General features: G+C 44.9%; 1 protein-coding gene across 2 annotated transcripts in view; it reads left to right on the top strand.

Annotated features, from left to right (window-relative positions):
* The window catches only part of Plxna2 (plexin A2), a 202,802-nt gene that overhangs the window by 29,242 nt on the left and 155,608 nt on the right, over window positions 1-17,952 (top strand). For both annotated transcript variants that reach the window (XM_085687500.2, XM_048439337.3), the window contains exon 3: window positions 1,093-1,275. In XM_085687500.2, coding sequence (XP_085543626.2) covers window positions 1,093-1,275 — 183 coding nt within the window. The remainder of the gene's footprint in view (window positions 1-1,092; window positions 1,276-17,952) is intronic.

The following is a 17,952-nucleotide window of genomic DNA, read 5'->3' as shown; positions in this document are numbered from 1 at the left end:
GGTCCCCAGTGGACTTAGCCTGAACACAGGGTGGGAATGAGTCTTCTCATTCTCTGTATGGCAAGTTTTCTCACTCATGTAAGGGAGCCTTCTTTCAAAGTGACACAGTTCCTCCTGGCCTACCGTTAATCCCTTCAAAAGACTGATATAAGAAGACATCTCTTTGAACACCTATAATGTACCAGAGATAGTGGCGTACAATGATAAAAGTCTTTTACATATATCGTTTCATTTAATCCTCTATAATTCTTTCCAAAGGTGGGGGGCGTATCATACCAAATGAAGACTCTAATGTAGATTAAATTTTCCATCACAGCCTGGTGGTACAGGCCTGTAATCTCAGTTACTGGGGAGGCTAACTCAGGAGGGTCACAAGTTCAAGCCCTGCCTGAGCAATTTAGTGAAATTTTGTCTCAAAATAAAAAATGAAAAGAGGAAGGAGGAAGTAGCTTAGAGATAGAGCATTTGCCTAGCATGCAAGAGGCCCCAGATTCACCCCCCCAAGAACTCCAAAGATAAATAAAGAAGAAATCCCAAAGCAAAAGACAGTATTCAATATTATCATGATTCTTACAATGAGTCCCCAGAATGGCAGGCAGTAGTGATAGTTTAGTGGCTTAAAATTTTTCATGCCTCTCTTCAGCCCAAGAAACACTCAGTAGCTTGCTCAAAGAACAAACAGGAAACCTCTAGGCCTGTGGAATCTTACAATGTTGCCTCTAGGCTGGATATCCTTTGAGAGAGCCCTGTCTAAAATAGACAGATCTTCACAGACTGACAAGGGCTGAGGGGACATGAAAAGAACCAGACGGTAAGTTCAGTCAGCTTTACAATCTGACTTTCCTGGCAGAAAGGTAAAATTCTGGGAGAGTGGAGATGGCTAGTCACTCACAATCTGGTCCCATGGGAGCCAAGATGTCATTGTGGGCCAGTTGGCAATGAGCTTTGTCTCCAACACGTCAGACCTTTGATCCCAGCCCTGATCCTCTGTGAGGTCTGGTATCCTCAGGCTGACAGCAATGGTTGGGTGGTTTGAAGTGACCCTGCCATTCTTTCACTGTGACTCATTCCAGTTCTCTCCTGTCCTTTCAGCCAGTCCCCATTGATGATAACTTCTGTGGCCTGGACATCAACCAACCTCTGGGAGGCTCCACTCCTGTGGAGGGACTGACCCTGTACACCACCAGCAGGGACCGCTTAACTTCTGTGGCTTCCTATGTTTACAATGGCTACAGTGTGGTTTTTGTGGGGACTAAGAGTGGCAAGCTGAAGAAGGTAAGAATCAGTGGCCTGACTCTTCTGACACATTGAGTTCTCAGTTGAGGGACCCTTCTAGAAGGCAGAGGTCAGTAGAGATTTAACTATAGGTAAATTCTTGATTTTTTTAAGGGAAGGGAATAGAATGGGGAGGAAGATAGGGATTTTGTGATTTAGCCTTAAATTGTTTCCTCCAGACATCAGTTACTGAGTACCTAAAATATACAAATGTATTTCATTGTTGTCTAATATTGAGGTATTGGGAAGATACTTTGCCTCAAGAGAAAAACCACTTTTAATTCCCAAATCAAGTAGAACTTTTTTTTATTGCTGTTATTGCTATCCACATTGTGAATTATATGTATTGCAACTCCTATCTGGAACCCAGCTGTTGGCTATAAACTGAAAGAAGTTGGTTAGGACAGGTTTTGAGTCTTAAGAGCTGTAGTGCTGGATGCTGGCCTCAAGTTACATGATTGGTGCTTAGGTACAAGGCTCGTTACCCATCCTTCAAGCAGTTGTAGATATCCCCCACTTTCTTACCCAAATCTCAGCAGCCAGGAGGAAAGAGGTATCCAGGCCTCCTTGGGTACCCCTGCAAGCTGGAGGGAAAAGGCTGTCTGGGACTGGCAACAAGGGGGCCTCTTGCAAGGGAGGCTGAAGCCAATAGCTTGTACCTACTTGTTGAGTGTTTAGGGTGTGGATAGGGAGCACAGTCTGGTTCATTATGTGGGATTATAACAGCTACATTCTTTCCGGTCCCAGCTAATCCCCTTTTCCCAAGCTTCCTCTCCTGCCACCCCTCACTAGTCCTAGCACCTGTGGATCAAGGCACAGACAAGACTTTGCTGCACCTCTTCCTTTGATGTTGACATTACCAAGCTTCTTCCTCCTAATCCATTTAGAGCCCTGGGAGGTTGTTGTTGAGGAATGTGGAAAAGGAGCAGAAGGGAGTCTGAGGAAGAATTCCCAGATTCTTCTTGTTCTGAGTTGTTGGAGAGGAGGTGGCAGGAGTTATGAGAAGATAGAGACATTTGCAGATTTCTCTGGTCGTTGTAATGCCAAATCCCCTTGACCATTTCTTGGCTCTTGGGAAATGGTTCTGCTTGTTCCTGTCTTGCACCATCACTCTACCCCACAGCTATGGGCCTGACTTGGCTTCAGCATGTGGAAGAGAGGATGATTGTGGTCATAGCATTTGCTTGCATAAAGCTGGGGAAGGCAGGAGTCATTCCCTATAAGAAAATTGTTCCCCAAGAGAGGTGTTATTCCTTGAAGTTGGGAAGTGGTGTATTCTGCTGGTCACATCTTGACATGGATGCCTGAGGCTGTCTACCTCCTTGCTCAGCAAGGCTCACCTCATCAGATTGGGCACATTTGCGTGAAACATGGGATTTGGGCAAGGGGGAGAGTTGGAAAACCACCTAAACAATCCTCAGCAGGCTGTGTATGCCATTCTTACACATCTCCCCATGAGGCTTCTATTACTAATCTGCCTGCCAAAGGAAGTACTTTTCTCTAAAGTTGTACAGAGGTTATCTAAGGTGCAGCAAGAGCAGCATCTGGGCTGGTGTCTGGCACTTTATCCATCTTTCTTTCATCTCCAGTTGCTGGTCCAGACTCTGTCTCCTTTACTATCTTGGAAGTTCTATTAAAGGTTGATCTATTCATACTAATTCTCTTTAAGCCCGTCACCAAAGCTTTACATATAGGGTAAGCCTAACAAAGTAGAACCATCCTTGCAAGATAGAACTGTCTTCTGAAAAGCCTTGAGATCACCTAGCTACTGCCCTCATTATTCCACAGGTAAAATGAAACTTAGAGATCCAGACAAAAAATATAAGGCTAGTTGTTTCTTGCCTTGACCCCCATACTTGGCACTCTTTTTACTTTGAGACGTAGTAGTGGACCTGGGGGGGGGGGGGTGTAGGCTGAGAGTGATTTTTCAGGTTCAGACTTGTTAGAGTTCAATCAAGGGCTAGTGTCTCTGCTTACTCTAGCCTTAGACCTAAATTAAGAAATCAGTATTGCTAGAGAAGGAGAATGGTCCAGCCAGGCTTCAGAGGAACACCTGTATCTGCTGACCTTTTAATATTCATGCATCTTTTCATCTCTCTCTCTCTCTCTCTCTCTCTCTCTCTCTCTCTCTCTCTCTCTCTCTCTCACACACACACACACACACACACACACACACACACGGTCCAACTTCTCTGGGTCTTGTAAAAGCCTAGTAGACCAGTCACTGTGGAGGTAGCAAGTTCAAGGGCTGCCCACTTCCTGTCCTAACTTGCAAGTTGTCTGTCTTCTTACTGTGAGGTGCTGTTTCTTTGGCTCATCATACCCCTCTTTTTTTTCCTCTGAGCAGCTCACCCTTCCCTTCCACCCACACTCCTTTTAGGCACTGGTATCCATACCTGGCTTCTGGTGGCCTCCTGCTTACCAAGCCACTCATCCCACCCTCTCCAGAGAAGAATTTATGGAATGTCCCCAGGAAATTCTAGCATGGACCAGGCCCCGTATCTCTTTCAACACAGGAAGGAAAATAAAGAAAAAATAGCTAGGAGTCAGGCAAGGGGAGGGAATCTGGGTGCGTCAGAGCTACTCACTTCTTCCCTGCCTGGCCAGGCGTCTCTCTGACGGTCCAGCCCTCATCTACAGAGGCTGGTAGGAACAGGATGTCCCTGAGTGGGGAAGTGAACTCACCAAAAGTGGCATAACCACAGTGTGATCTTGGGTGTTCATGCACTTAGAGAACCCAAAGCCCAGGCCCCTTGTCTTCTGAGGCCCCAACAGGTGGAAAGGATGGGGAGAATAGGACTGAGACCTCAAAGCCAGGATACAGTACATGTAGGACTAAGAGTTGTGCTTTATAGGATGTGGAAAGGTAGGCAAAGCCTCCCCACAGGGTACAACAGCTCAATCAAGGGATGTGGGGTCAGTCTGCAAGGTCTCCTAAAGGAGGAAGAGTACTGAGTTACACTTTTAAAAGGTGAGTTAGAGCCTAATATGGCTCTGAGCCAAAGAGGAATGCAAGAAAAGAACTCAGGATTAGAGCCCAGTCAATTGTGTGGTGGTGCATGCTTCAGCAAAATCAATTAGTCATCACCATAGAAGCAGAAGAACAGCTTCCAGATCATGAGCAGCATTGACTCCACTTTATGAGAGAGATAATATCATAACAGAGCGTTAAGAAACCAAGTATGAAATAAACAAGGGCAGCAAGGATATGGGAATCATGATATGTTAAACAGAGTTCTACAAGACTGAAACCCCAAGAAAAAAGAGCAAATCAAGTAGATAAAGACGCTTCTCCAGATAATGCAATGGACTGAACACTTTTTATGTTCTAGATGCCATGTTAAGCCCTTTGCATCTACTAACTCACTGAACTCTGTAGCCACTCTGCAGTGAATGCTCTTATCAACTTTGCTTTGCAGATGGGACACAAAGGCAAAGTAAGGTAAAGAAGTTTTTCCAGCTCATGGCTGAACCCAGACTTGATTCTCACTTGCTTGCTTAGCCATCAACCTGTAGAAGATGAGTTAGGCTTAGTCATTGTGGCCCCAGAGGTTGATATGGAGGAGTTGTTGCTGCAGAACCAAATTTTTCCATAACACAGGGAAGGACTTTTTATAACCACACTGTCTTACTTTAGGGAATGAATACCAGTAGATGCATCCAGCAAGGCGTGCTGTAGAACGACTAACTATAATCTAATCCTAATTTTAGCCCTGTGATCAACTACAGAATCTCTCCCATGGTAACCACTGCTATGGGAGACTCCTTCAGTGACTCCTTCAGTGGAACATGTATCTATATGGCAGTTTGAATGACCCCTATAGGCTTATGACTTATTCACTTGAATGTTTGTTCCCTAGTTTGTAGACTGTTTAGGAAGGATTAGGAGGTGTGACATTGTTGGAGGTATATCAACGGGGGTGGGCTTTGAGGTTTCGAAAGCTCATGCCAGGATCAGCCAGCCCCCCCCCCACCTTATGGATAAGATGTAAGCTCTCAGCTACTCTTCCATCATCCTGCCTGCCTATCTGCTGCCCTGCCTCCTGACATGATCATGGACTAACCCTTTAAAATTGTAGGCAAAATACCAATAAGTTGCCTTGCCCATGGTGTCTCCTCACAGCAATACAACAGTAACTAAGGCAACATGATAAAGAAAAAGCGGCCACAGGAGAGAAGGAAACAAAGACAAGAAGGTCAGGGCACCTTAGATATGGACTTTGCAGTTGAAGCTGGTTGAGCCTGCCCTAAGCATGGCTGAATGTTTCTCAGGGTCAGGAAGAGGTGCTGGATATGAGCATGGCAGGACCTAGGTGGTGAGGGTGCCTGGGACAAGCCATGGGATGCCTGAGGCAAGACACAGGGAATGGGATGTATGGTGTCCTAGAGTCTGAACACTGTCCCGTGTGATGGCACCCTCCTCTTAGAGCATAATGTAGGAACCCAGAGAAAAGAGACAATGCCCAAACAGTTCAAGAAGGGTGGCAGGACCTGGAAACTCATCTCAGATGTCTTTCTCATTCCAGGGAAGAGTGGAGTATGTAGTCCAAGCACAAGATAATGGGGCACAGAACCAGGGGCCATGCTGAACCAGGGAAGACAGAGTGTGTGTGTGGGAGGAACTAGCTCAAGTTTCAGGGTGATGCTGCTCTAGTTCCTTCCCACCATTCACAGTGACTGGAATTCTACCCACCTGCCCACTCTAGTGTCTCACGCACCACCACATGCCCTTTCTAAGGTGACACTCTGCTTCAGCCTCTAGTCTTTGGAAATGTAACCAGGAGCAAAATCTGCTGTTTCTCTGCCCCTGGCATCTTAGAAAACTTGCCTATTGCCTAATACCTTTGACATGTGCTCTACCCAGTCACCTCAGCCATTGAGAGCAATGCCTGCTACATACCCCAAGCATCTGACCCAACTCCCAGAGAAAATACCTCATATTAGGTACTCTGTAGGCTGACCTCAAATGTCCTGGGTTATACTCTGCCAGTTCCTATTTCAATAATTGGAGAAGAATTGGGTGCCAAGAGTGACTCTTATGGATGGGGCTATTGCAGAGGACAATTTTCATGATGGGTGGGTAGAGTCATTGGCTGGCAGTGGATGAGGAGTCATGGAAACAGAAAAGCTCCTACTGGATTGCAGGAAGAGAATACTTTCTGGATAGTATCTGGAAGAGGGAGTAGTGGTGTTCTGAGACCTTAGCCGGAAAGGCAGGAGGGGACAGCACTTCCAGTGTTGCCTAGAGACCCTGGAATAACACACCCAGCCATCTGCCTCACCTCATCGGTTGGAAGCTTTGCAGTAGACAGGTGCAGAGGCTCAGGCAACCACTGCTCCTCTAGAAGTCCTTTGTTTCTTAATTCTTGGGACATTTTTGCAAATTCACCAAGACTGTTCAAGCTCTAGGGAGGATCCTGGCCATTTTAAAGTCACGTTTTGGTATTAGCTAACAGTAGCCACTAAAATTCCCAAGATTTTAAAAGGTAAACTGTTTCTGCATTTTCCCAAAGAATAGACCAAGGTAAGGTTTCTAGTCTCCAGCCTACCAGAAGCCCTGACATTCCTATCTTATCTTGTAATCTCAAAATTGATTGCTTAAGCAAAGCCAGATACAATGTGAACTTCTTGTATTAGCATTTTGGGCCTTGAAGAGCTGATCAGGATTCCTTTCCAGAGCCCAGGGTTAGTACACAGAGGATTGATAAAAGTAATATGTCCAAATTTATACGCCCTTCTTCCCACATGGCCATACTGCCATTCACACAGACTTCCTCCCTAACACCGGAGTTCCTAGCCTATTACTTGGCTCCCCTTGTGGTGTGGGGTTGAATGAAAAGCTGGGAAACATGACTTTCTTCCTTGCCAATCCCAGCAAACAAGAACAATAGCCACTGGTTCCTCAAAGTGGAAATGATTCACTTCTCTCTCTGCATGAATCCTTGATCCTGTAAACAACCAGGAATAAGAGCTGGGGAGGCAGTTCCAGAAGCCCTAGTGGTTATCCTGAGCCTAGAGACTAACGTGGTTCCCTGGCTTCCCCAGGCATCCCAACAATGTTGTGATCTGGAGTGCTGGTGAGCCAGTGGATGCTCTCTGACCTCCCCAGAGCCTACAACACAGAGGTGGGGTACTGGCTAGGGCGCTCATTGCCACATAAGTGAATGAAACTGGCTCCTTGCCCAGACTCCTGCCACCAAGCTCACTGTTTGTTTTGTTGTTTTATGGACCCCTTGGGTCCAGAGGACTGGTCTTCCCAAAGCTGGGAAAAGAGACATTTGGTTGGCACAAAGAATAAGTCATAGTTACAGATACCCTCCCTGATATGTATATCCTATTCAGCCATGACAGATGTAGACAGGGTTTCAGCTCTATCCAGAGTCCTAACAGGCCCCAGGTAAAGGACTGCCAGTCTCCCAGAACCCTTCTGAGAACTGGAAGTTAGGAACTTATTTATTTTTTGTATCTTTTGTGCAGCTTGTACACTTCAATCCTAGTGATTCCTGTTTGAGGCATAAAGCAGCGTGTTCATGGCTGTTCAGGGTACAAGAGTGAGTCCTTGCAATTTGGGACTTATTATAGAAAGGTTAAAAACCAGGGCACTGTGCCTTGAGGCAGGAGATTGGAGGTAATGATTCAAGCTCATAGCACTCAGGTGATCCAAATATGTTCTGTAGAATTTGCTACAGGCCAAGGTGCTAATGTGTAGAAGCCACATCCTCAGGAAAGTCCCCACCACATACATACATGTCCCTTAGGCAATGACAGGGACATGGACAAGTGTCTCTGTCAGAAGAGCCTTTCCAAAGACCAGCTGCTCCAGTCCCTTCCCTTTGTGGTAGGATTAATGTACATAATGGAAATTCTGTCGTTTCATGTGACCTGGTTCTGAATACGACCTGGCAGCAACTTGATCTCTGCAATGGCCTCTCCTGTAAAGCGAAGGTGATTCTTACCCCTGCTCCATGAAACGATGTTACTGGAATAGCATTTATTGAATGTTGTGGTTTGAATGCCCCCTGCCTGCTGCCCATAGGTTCATATATTTAAATGCTTGGTTCCTAGTTTGTGAAACCATTTGAGAAGAACTAGGAGAATTGGCCTTGTTGGAGGAGGTGTGTCACAGGCTTTGAGGTTTTAAAAGTTCATGTCGGGCCAAGTCTCTGCCTCTGTCTCAGAAAGAGACTTTATCTTTATCTTTATCTTTATCTCTGACTCTCTCTTTCTGCCTCTGTCTCTCTCCTCTGTCTGTCTCTTTATTTTCTCTCTCTGCCTTGTGCTTGTGTTTAAGATGCCAGCTCTCAGTTCACTGCTCCAGCACCATGCCTGCCTGCTTGTTTCCGTGTTCCCTACCATGATGATCATGATCTCTAACCCTCTGGAACTGTAAGCCCCAATAAATTCTTTCCTATGTTGCCTTGGCCATGGTGCCCCATCACATCAATGAATGTGTCAGAAGCTTGGTAACATAGTAGTGACCAAAACTGCCAAAAGTATTCATCCTAATGGAGATTTCATCTTACTGTGGGAAGACAGACAGAAGCCAGAGATGAGCATGATCCCTAGCTTCTGTGGATGGTAAGTGCTAATGGAAAAATAAAGTCAAGGAAATGATTCACATGAACAAGGAGGGCAGAACTTGGCAAACTCACAAAGCGTGGCCTTTTTCTTTTGTTTTGTAGAATAAGGTAGCAACAACACTTTGGATATTTGTCATAAGGATTAAAAAGATAGAATATGAAAATTTCTTAATAGTGATTGTTACAGCAGAGTCTTCTGTGACTGTAGGCACTTCCCTCAAATTCTATTTCTTCCCTGCTTCCCTGGGGTACTGACACTTTCAGATCAGGATTTCTTTTAGTGACATGTTTGCAAGGTCAGATAGAGGAAGACACCCCTGTCCCCTACCCCCAGTCCTGAGTCATGGGAAAAACTATTTGGAAGACTGGCCCAGCTGAGCCCATCTGATCTAATCCCCCTGGACTCTGGCATCCAGCTACATTAGTCACTAGCGAGAGCAAACAATATGTGCTGGCCCTCCCTAGGGCGGTGCTGCAGGAAGTGAAGTTCTATGCCTGTTGCTTTGCAGAATTAGCCAAACCAGCACTGTTCTGTCTCGATGCATGCACCCAAGCCAACCACAATATTGTGGTGCCACACAGCTCTGCCCCATAGCGAGCAGTTTCTTCAACTGGAACACCATTGTCTTGCCAGATTGCTGTGGGCGTCTGAAGTGAAGGATGTAGACTATCAGATGCAGAGCCCTGTGTGCAGCTTAAAGGAGCTTACTGAATGGCAGCTGCTGCCGCTGGCATCCTCACTGCTAGTGTGGCTTTAGTCACACCTATAGTGTTACTGTTTTTCTTTCAGAGATCTGAGTTCTCTTTGTTTCTATCATCATTTTTAGATGCTCAAGAATTGGGGTTGTGCTCTGTTGCATGTGGTGATACTCCATACACTTCCGGTCGTACAGATAATCAAACAACGATGTGGTCATTGGTGACAGACATTTCAGGGTTGAGACGAGCCCCACACATATTTAAGTAATTTGCATAATTAAAGATGATCAAATGAAAAACTCCTGACTCCTGGAGTAGCTAGCTTTCTCTTTCTTTCCTGTTAGCATTCCTTCTGTGCAGTGAGATGCAAGGCAGAGAGGATGACCCTGGAGTTCTGAACCTCCTAGCCTATCCCAGTCCTGTCTCAGCCTTCAGAAAGTCCTTTAGGCTTCAAGGTAGAAAAGAAGTTGAGGAACTAATGCTGATGTGTCTCTCCGTCTGGATTCCATCTCAGAGCTAGTGCCACTAGCTGAGCATTGTCACTGTTCCTGGAAGGAGACATAGCATCAGTGGGCTTTGTAACAAACCAGGTTGTTCCCTGTTTGAGTGTTCCGGGGTTTGTGATCGGGCAACAGAGACAGGGTGAGACTACAGAATTGGGACCTGTGGAGGGGTCAGGGCCCTCAAGGAGAAGGCTGACATTATAAGGCTATATCAGGAGCATTATTGTAACTGTACATCGATCTTATAGCTACAGAGGATTCTAAAACCAGGTCCAATCTAGAGACCTTGGACAGTGATATATAAATCATTCCATTTTCTGAAAAGCTAGCCAGGCCTTGAAGATTTGGGTGGTCTACTCAAACTCACACAATCTCTTAGTATCAAAGAAATTCTGGAGTCCGGGTTTGGATATCTCATCTTTGGGCCCTTCTCTGAGTGAAAGAATCACTTCCCTTACATTTAACTGCTGCTTCTCCCTAGGATGCATTTTTTTTTATTTTTTATTTTTTCTGAGCAGAACCCAGCTTTGGTCTGGGGATTAATCTCTCGGAGCAGGATTCACCTAGCCTTTGCCAGGCCTGACCATATAGCCTGCCCTAGAGTGAGCTGATGGGCTGACCCTTTATTCCAGGTGTCTGGGATTCTTATCAAAGCCTGTCTAGCAGGAAGGCTACTTAATCACCAAATGTTTGCCCTAGAGCTGAGAGGTTCTGACAGGTTACTGTAGTGGGACTCTCCATTCATACATGGTAGACCAGCAACTCTGTCTATCTGCTGTAAACTAGGCCCTTCCTGTACACTAAGCCCGGAACTGAGTGTCTTTTCAGCTGTGCTTCAGCAACTCCTATCAGGTACATATGGACAAACGGAGTGAGGTCCCACAGAGTTAATGACAGAGTTTCTTTTCTACAGAGTAGGAGCTTGGGTTTGTATCCAGATCTCCATTAATCCAAATGTGGACTTTTAACCACTGGATTTAAGACTTTATTGACCTACTCTAAGAATCTGTTATTCCAGCTGCAGTTCTGTTGTGTGACAAGAGTTTTCCCTTTTCCCGGGGAGACACTCCATGCATTTCTCACCTCAGAAAATGGATCTAACGTATAGATACCACTAAAGTCCAACTTGACAAACCAATGAGTTTTCAGGGCTTAGTTATAGAAGTATGGGTAAGGAGTCACTTACAAGAACATAAGTAACTCAAAGAACTGCATTACCAAGGCCCACCCTAGCATGGGCGACAGTCCACAAAAACTGGGAAACCCGGAGCACACTGCACAGCCTGCAGGCAGCTCAACAAGTTGAAGAGTGTGCTTTCTAAGTTACTCTGGTTTAAACCTCTTCCAGGCAGCTTTGCTGGTGAATCTCATAAGTTTCAGGGACTTGCTAAAGCCATTTTGAGTTATTTGCCCTTTTACTTAAGAAGCTTCCCTGCAGGATAGGATGTTTCAAGCTCAGAGGAAACTATTACCCAAGCCCCGCCCCCTTACTTTCCATGGAGTTGCAGGAAGTGGAGGGGGCAGGCTAACACTTTGCATTCTGTAAAGCAGAAGTGCCCAGGAAACCAGGAACATGGCAGCTGTCAGCTCAGCACACGCTGTCTTGTTTCACTCTCTTCAGGCCTCCTCCTTGGACTCACAGTGGGTGGGGTGGCAGCCTTTTGTGCCACACACAATCTCTAGCTGACTCCCCTTTCTCCAAGCATCACTATTTGCTCTGAGCTTTCTGAAGGGGACACAAAAGAGTGCTGCTGGGTAGAGCAAGGGGCCTGGCCTCTTACCCATGCATCCCTCAGAGCCCCCGGATTCTTCTTCGAAGACATTGTTTAGGATCCTTTATTTGCCACTCATACCCATTCAGAGATGGCTGGGTGGAGGTTTCAGCATGGGTGAAGAGGACACTGAGAAATGAAGTCATTTTGATTTAGCAAATTGGAAGAGATATTAATGCAATAGTTAACAGCAGACCACTGCGGAGGGGATGGACCCGAATGTTCAGTCTCTGTTTATGGAACTTACACAATTCCATCAATATTGATGCCTGATGCCTTTGATTCTGACACTAATCATTGCTATGAATTAAATTTGTAGCCCTATAATTAGGATTGCTATTAATAGGGCCCTAAGCTAGTACCACTGTGTCCTGTATCTTTCTCATGGTTGGAAATGGCATCCTTGGAACTATACAAATAGGGCGCACCTGGGATTTGCCAGGAATGATGTGAAAATTATACATTCTATATTTGTATTAGGCCTTTACTGAAATGCCAGTGAGCAAAGGTGAACCTGGAGGGGAGCGATACCACACAGTGCTCAGTAGCATCCAGGTGTCTTCTGTTGGAGTCTTACAACACTCCAATGATCAAACTTCAGCTCCCAGGAGGGTCTTCTCCTCAGTCTAACCTGATATCACCCATAGACTAGATGCTACAGTGGTCATTTCCTTCTCAGACTTGAACATGGCTGAGAGAAGAGGAATGTTTAGTTTCATCAGAGGTGTGCTTAGCTGGAAAATCATTAGCTATACCTTACTGACAGTCCCATCTGGGATCACATCCAAGTGGATGACTGGGACAGACTCCTCCACTCACAGCTGGTAACACCAACACCCCCATCCAGAGAGCTCCATGAACACAGAGAACTTAGCTTTCTCATACATCAAACAGAACCATTGGACATAATGGTGGGTTTGAGGAGGGTGCTTGAAGCCCTGTTCTAGGTAGATATGTGACATGTTGAGTCACTGGAGAGACTGGGCTTTTACTAAGGGTTGCACAGTTCTACCCTAGAGACACTACAAGCCTCACTTGCCCTCCACCTACGTACCCATGTAGCTGTCATGCACAGGATTATCTAACTTTTTCTGATAGCATCTGTGTGATGACCCTGTATCACTTACAATGTTTATGTGCCCCAGTGACATAAGGGCTGCATTGGCTTTGCTCTTTTGACCTTCAAACTGGAAATTTTTTTCTTTCCAACCATATTGATTTTTTTTTCCTTTTGTATTTTTCAGTCACTGTGAGAAGACTATGGATTGAGTTCAAGTTCTTATTCTATTTGCTGAGAATGTGGCCTTGGCTGAGTTAGTTAACCTTTGGGAAACACAGAGTTGGGGGTTCGCCTCCTTAGAGAGATTGCTAGATCTTCACAGGCTATCTGTGAAGTTAAATGAACACCAAAACTGCTTAGCACAGGTCTTGGCCTCCCTCCTCTTTCCTTTGCTTTCCATCCCTTTGGGAATGATGAGCAAAAGGAACAATTTCCCAGATGAAAACTTCAGACTGAAACCTTCAGCGCCTTCTTTCCACACACTAAAATGCTGAACTGAACAGGGGCTTCCTGTGCCAATACTGTTGTTTCTGCTGTTTTTCTGCTCAGTAGGGTCAGAGTCTTGGATGAACTAAAGCCAACTCCAAGTTCAGAAGCATCCTTTTATTGATAAGAGTTGGCATCCTTGAAACTCATTGTTAAAATTGGTATTGTCATGTTCCCCACTAAACATGGACCGTTAATCAATCCCTTTACTACTGAAAGTTGACTTGGCGGTAGACAAGTCTTCAAGGACTTGAGAACATGGGTAAAAGTCTGTGAGCATCAACAAAAATTGGACATTACTTCCAGTGTCCCCTAACCTGCAGGATTTTAAGCACTTTCCCTGTCTGCCATTCATACCCTATGAGTCTGCCATTCTGTGTAAATACACACTTAAAAGCAAGTGTCTGCTAAGACAGCAAAGGGTGAGTAGCCAACGTTAGCACAGAACTTGGTCAGTCCTCCACATAAAGTCTCAGAACAGTCTGTGTGGTTGAAGCCTTAATACCTACATTTTTATCATTTACCACACAAGTGATTTTCCCTTTATGCAGGATGTTGAGCAGAGGTGAAATTTCTGTCAGATAATTGTAGGACTAGCTGTTGGTTGGTCCCTTTAATGCGGGAAGTTGTCCTGGTGTAGGACAAGTCCACAGTTCCTATCAAATGTGTTTCATCCTATGTCTCACATAGCTCTACTCACTGTAATTTTTTTTATCTTACCTCTTGCAAGGTCTTGGATAGTAAGCCAGAACCCCCAAATCTGAATTATTCTAAATGATTGTATAAGGAACCCTAACATCCCCCCTTTCCTCCAATCTTTCCAGTAATCTAATTGTGGCCACTGCAGAAGTCGTAAACTGTGGGCAACTTCAGTCTTAGGCAGATTGGTGGTATCCCCAGAGGAATGACTATAGACAGAGAAATAGAGGAAAAACTTGCCCAGCCTCCCACAACCATCAAATCATAGAAATAAAAAGGCTGTCTCCTTGGTGCCTCCCTGATATTTATGTCTGAGCTCAGCAGACACCCCTGGGTTACAGCCAGTCTGTTTCAGCATTAGTCCATTACACTTTTTATGATGCATGTTACCCACCTCCCCTGCCTCACCCGGAACATTTATGACTGTCCTTTTCATTTCTAGAAAGAACTCTGCAGAATGGCAGATGCCTGCATTTCCCCTACTCTTTGGGGAGCTATTCATGGCAGCCTGTCCCAGGCCATAAACAGCAGGAGATAAACCATAGCCACTGCCAGCCAAAGCCAAGTACCAGAAGGTTCAGAATGTGGTGAGGGAGGAGTTTGGTGATGTGTGGACCAGGTAAACCGGGGGTCCATGCCTTTCACAAGAGATTCGGGACCACTGTAACAGTGTTGCGTGATATCGCCCTCCAGGTCTTCCCAAAGGCGGGAGGAAACGTCTTCCACTTTGTTCATCCTGGTGTCCTGAAGCCTCCTGTCCTGTGATTGTAATCAAGACTGGTGCAGCTTGCGGTTAGGAAAGGAGAGCTTCCGTTGGAATTATCTACTCATTCAAGTATCTATGCAGACACACTCTCTATCCAGGCATGCCTCTCACCTCTTGCCCATGCTTCTACATGCTGGAGCAACTTCTTCCGAGTTTCTCTGCTCTTTCTCACCCACTCTCTTTGCAGCACCCACACCGACTCCTTCCCCCTTCCATCTTCTTCCATTGCTCACAGTACTCCTCTCTTTCTCACAGCCAAGACCAAATCTTACCAGTCCATCACTACCTCTTTTGGACCATTAAAGCTCACCTTGGAGTCTGGTGTTGTGGCAATGATATTTATTTATCTCAGCTCTGGAGTGGCACCCAAAAGTAAGTCACTTGTGACATTGTGAGAGATAGCACCTAGGGCCAGCTTTGTTCCATAAAAGACACCCTTAAAAGAAGAAAGCCAATTTCTGAATGAATAATGAGAGATTTTAGATTCTCTCAAAATACATAGAAAACAAAAAATGAGTGGGGAAGAGAAATGTGGGGTGAGGGAGACCAGACCAAAGCCCTGGATAATTGGTGTATAGGATGAATCCTTTCCCATTGTCCCATATTGATGACAAAGCTTCAGAGGGAGAGGAGGAGATAGTGTTCTTTCTCTTCTTGTTTGGTTTTAGACTCCACATCAAATGAAATATGTGGAGGAAACTGATGTGCATTTAAAACGTGTGTACACATCAGACTGCCGAAGATAGTAGCTATTATACTTTGTGTATGTTTTTGTAGTAAACTGCTAAATTATTTATTGGGCTCTGAGCTTTAATCTCATAAACCTGCCTGCAGGTCCCCAGCATTGGCAGCCTGAGCACTGCACAAAGCCCTCAGTAGGCTGCTGCCTGGGCCACTCTGGCTAGCTGTTGTTCTCACTGGGCCTTCCCTCAGATAAGCTTATTAGCAGTCTACAGACCCAAGGAAGGCCCTTCTAGTCTGCCCTCACTGCAGCTTGGAAATTGATTTGCGTGTTGTAGCCGACCAGGGTCCAAACCTTCACACACAATCTTAGACCATGTCAAAAGGTTTCAGTTCTTCCTAAGTTGAGGGAAGGAAATCCCAGTAGTCAAAGCAAATGACTCCAAGACCAAAGCTATGTTTCATAAGTGGTGACATGCCACTCCGTTCTTTTAAAATATCTTTAAAACTTTATTTGTTTTATGTGCATCAATGTTTTGCCTGCATGCATGTCTGTGTGGGGGTGTTGGATCTCTGGAAACCGGAGTTACCGACAGTTGTAAGCTGCCGTGTGGATGCTGGGAATTGAACCCAGGTCCTCTAGAAGAACAGCCAGTGCTCTTAGCTGCTGAACCATCTCCTTAGCCCCATCCCTTTTTAGTCTTAAGATTTGCCATTTTTAAATAAAAAATGACTCTTCTTTCTCTCCCTGGCTTCCAGGCCTGAGAGCACAAACTGGACATGAGTCTCCTGGTCATGGTCTAAGGGCAGATAATGGCAGTTCTCTTACCCTTTCAAGCTATGCAGAGATCTTTCAAGTCCTTGTTTTGAACTCAGCTTGCAATATTAATAACCCCGTGGGCTGTGACCTTATGTAAAAAGAAACAGTCCAGGGTAGTCAGGTGACACAACCAGTGTTGGCAGGTACCAGAACTCTCTTCACTACGGTCATCACCTAGATGTTTCAGTTCATGAGCGTAGGACCATATGGAAACCGAGACATAGATATTCTCTCATGTCTAGGTCCCCTGGGCAGCGCAAAACTAAGATCAACACCACAGCTCCTGAAGTAGAAATTTGACAGGGATGGTGGTTGTGCTTTCATGTCTGAGCTTCCATTCTTTTTAAGGGGAAGAGACAAGGCCAGTACTGTCAGGGTCTCATCACTAACTTACTGATTAGCTGGAACCTTCAGGGAAGACCCAAGCAGAGCATAGCATAGTAGAACAACACCCATTACTTTTAACTTTTATTCCAGAATTCATGTGGCAATGATATAACCAAAAAAGAAAGAAAGAAAAGAAAAGAAAAGAAAAGGTTTGCAAATATTTGTATATAAAACGTTTAGGGTAAAGGCCTTGTTAATTTAATCAGATTCAAAGCTGTCTATGGCCCCAAAATCTTAAAACTTAAAAAGTGTCAGTAGTTATTGGACACTGTTTCTTTGAAGTGATCACCCTGTGTTGCTGGTTTTATTGGCAACCTGATACAAAAGTCTAGAGTCTTCTGGGTAGAGGAAACCATAATTGAGAAAATGTCCTCAGCAGATTGGCCAGTGAGCCTGTGGTATATTTCTTGATAGATGATTGGTGTGGGAAGGCCCAGATCACTCAGGGTGGTTCCATACCTGGCTTGTGGTCCTATGTGCTTTAAGACAGAAAGATGAACTGTCCATGGGGAACAAATCAATAAGAAGCACTCTTCCATGGCCTCTGTATCAGTTCTTGCCTCCAGGCTCCTGTCTTGAGTTCTTGCCCTGAATTCTCTAGATGATGGACTGTGGGTCGTAACCCCTTCCTATCCAAAATTTCTTTTGGTCATGGTGTTTTATTACAGCAATAGAAAGCTAGCAAAGATATATTCTCACCTCAGTTACATCTTTCAGTCAAAGTATCTTGTCTTTATCTGTTTTAAATATCAAGGAAAAGAATATAATTTTTAAAATGTTTTTATTAATTCTGATAATTTCACAGTGTATTTTGTTCATGTTTATCCTTCTCCTCCAGCTCCTTCTAGATCTACTCCCACCCTTCCAATCCAACTTGGTTCTCTCTTTCCCTTATTCCCATAGAGTCCAGTTTGTGTCGGCCAAGTACTCTTGAGTGAGGGGCCTGTCCTGGAGTATGACAATATACCAGGGTTCATACCTTTAAAGAAAATTGACTCTCCTTCTCTAACAGCTATCAAATGACAAATAGCACCTCAGTCAAGGGTGGAACTTTGTTCCCACATTCTGAGATTTTATCTAGCTTGAGCCTGTGCATGTCTTGTGTAGGCTGTCACAATCACTATGAATTCATATGTGCAGCTTCCCTGTTGTGTCTTTGGAAAACATTGTTTTTTTTTTAAGTTATCCACCTCCTCTAGCTCTTACATACTGACCAGTTAGTTG

The sequence above is a fragment of the Myodes glareolus genome, chromosome 5 (assembly GCF_982192425.1).
Source record: "Myodes glareolus chromosome 5, mMyoGla1.1, whole genome shotgun sequence".
Classification (NCBI taxonomy): Eukaryota; Metazoa; Chordata; class Mammalia; order Rodentia; family Cricetidae; genus Myodes; species Myodes glareolus.
This window is presented reverse-complemented; position numbering and strand designations above follow the sequence as displayed.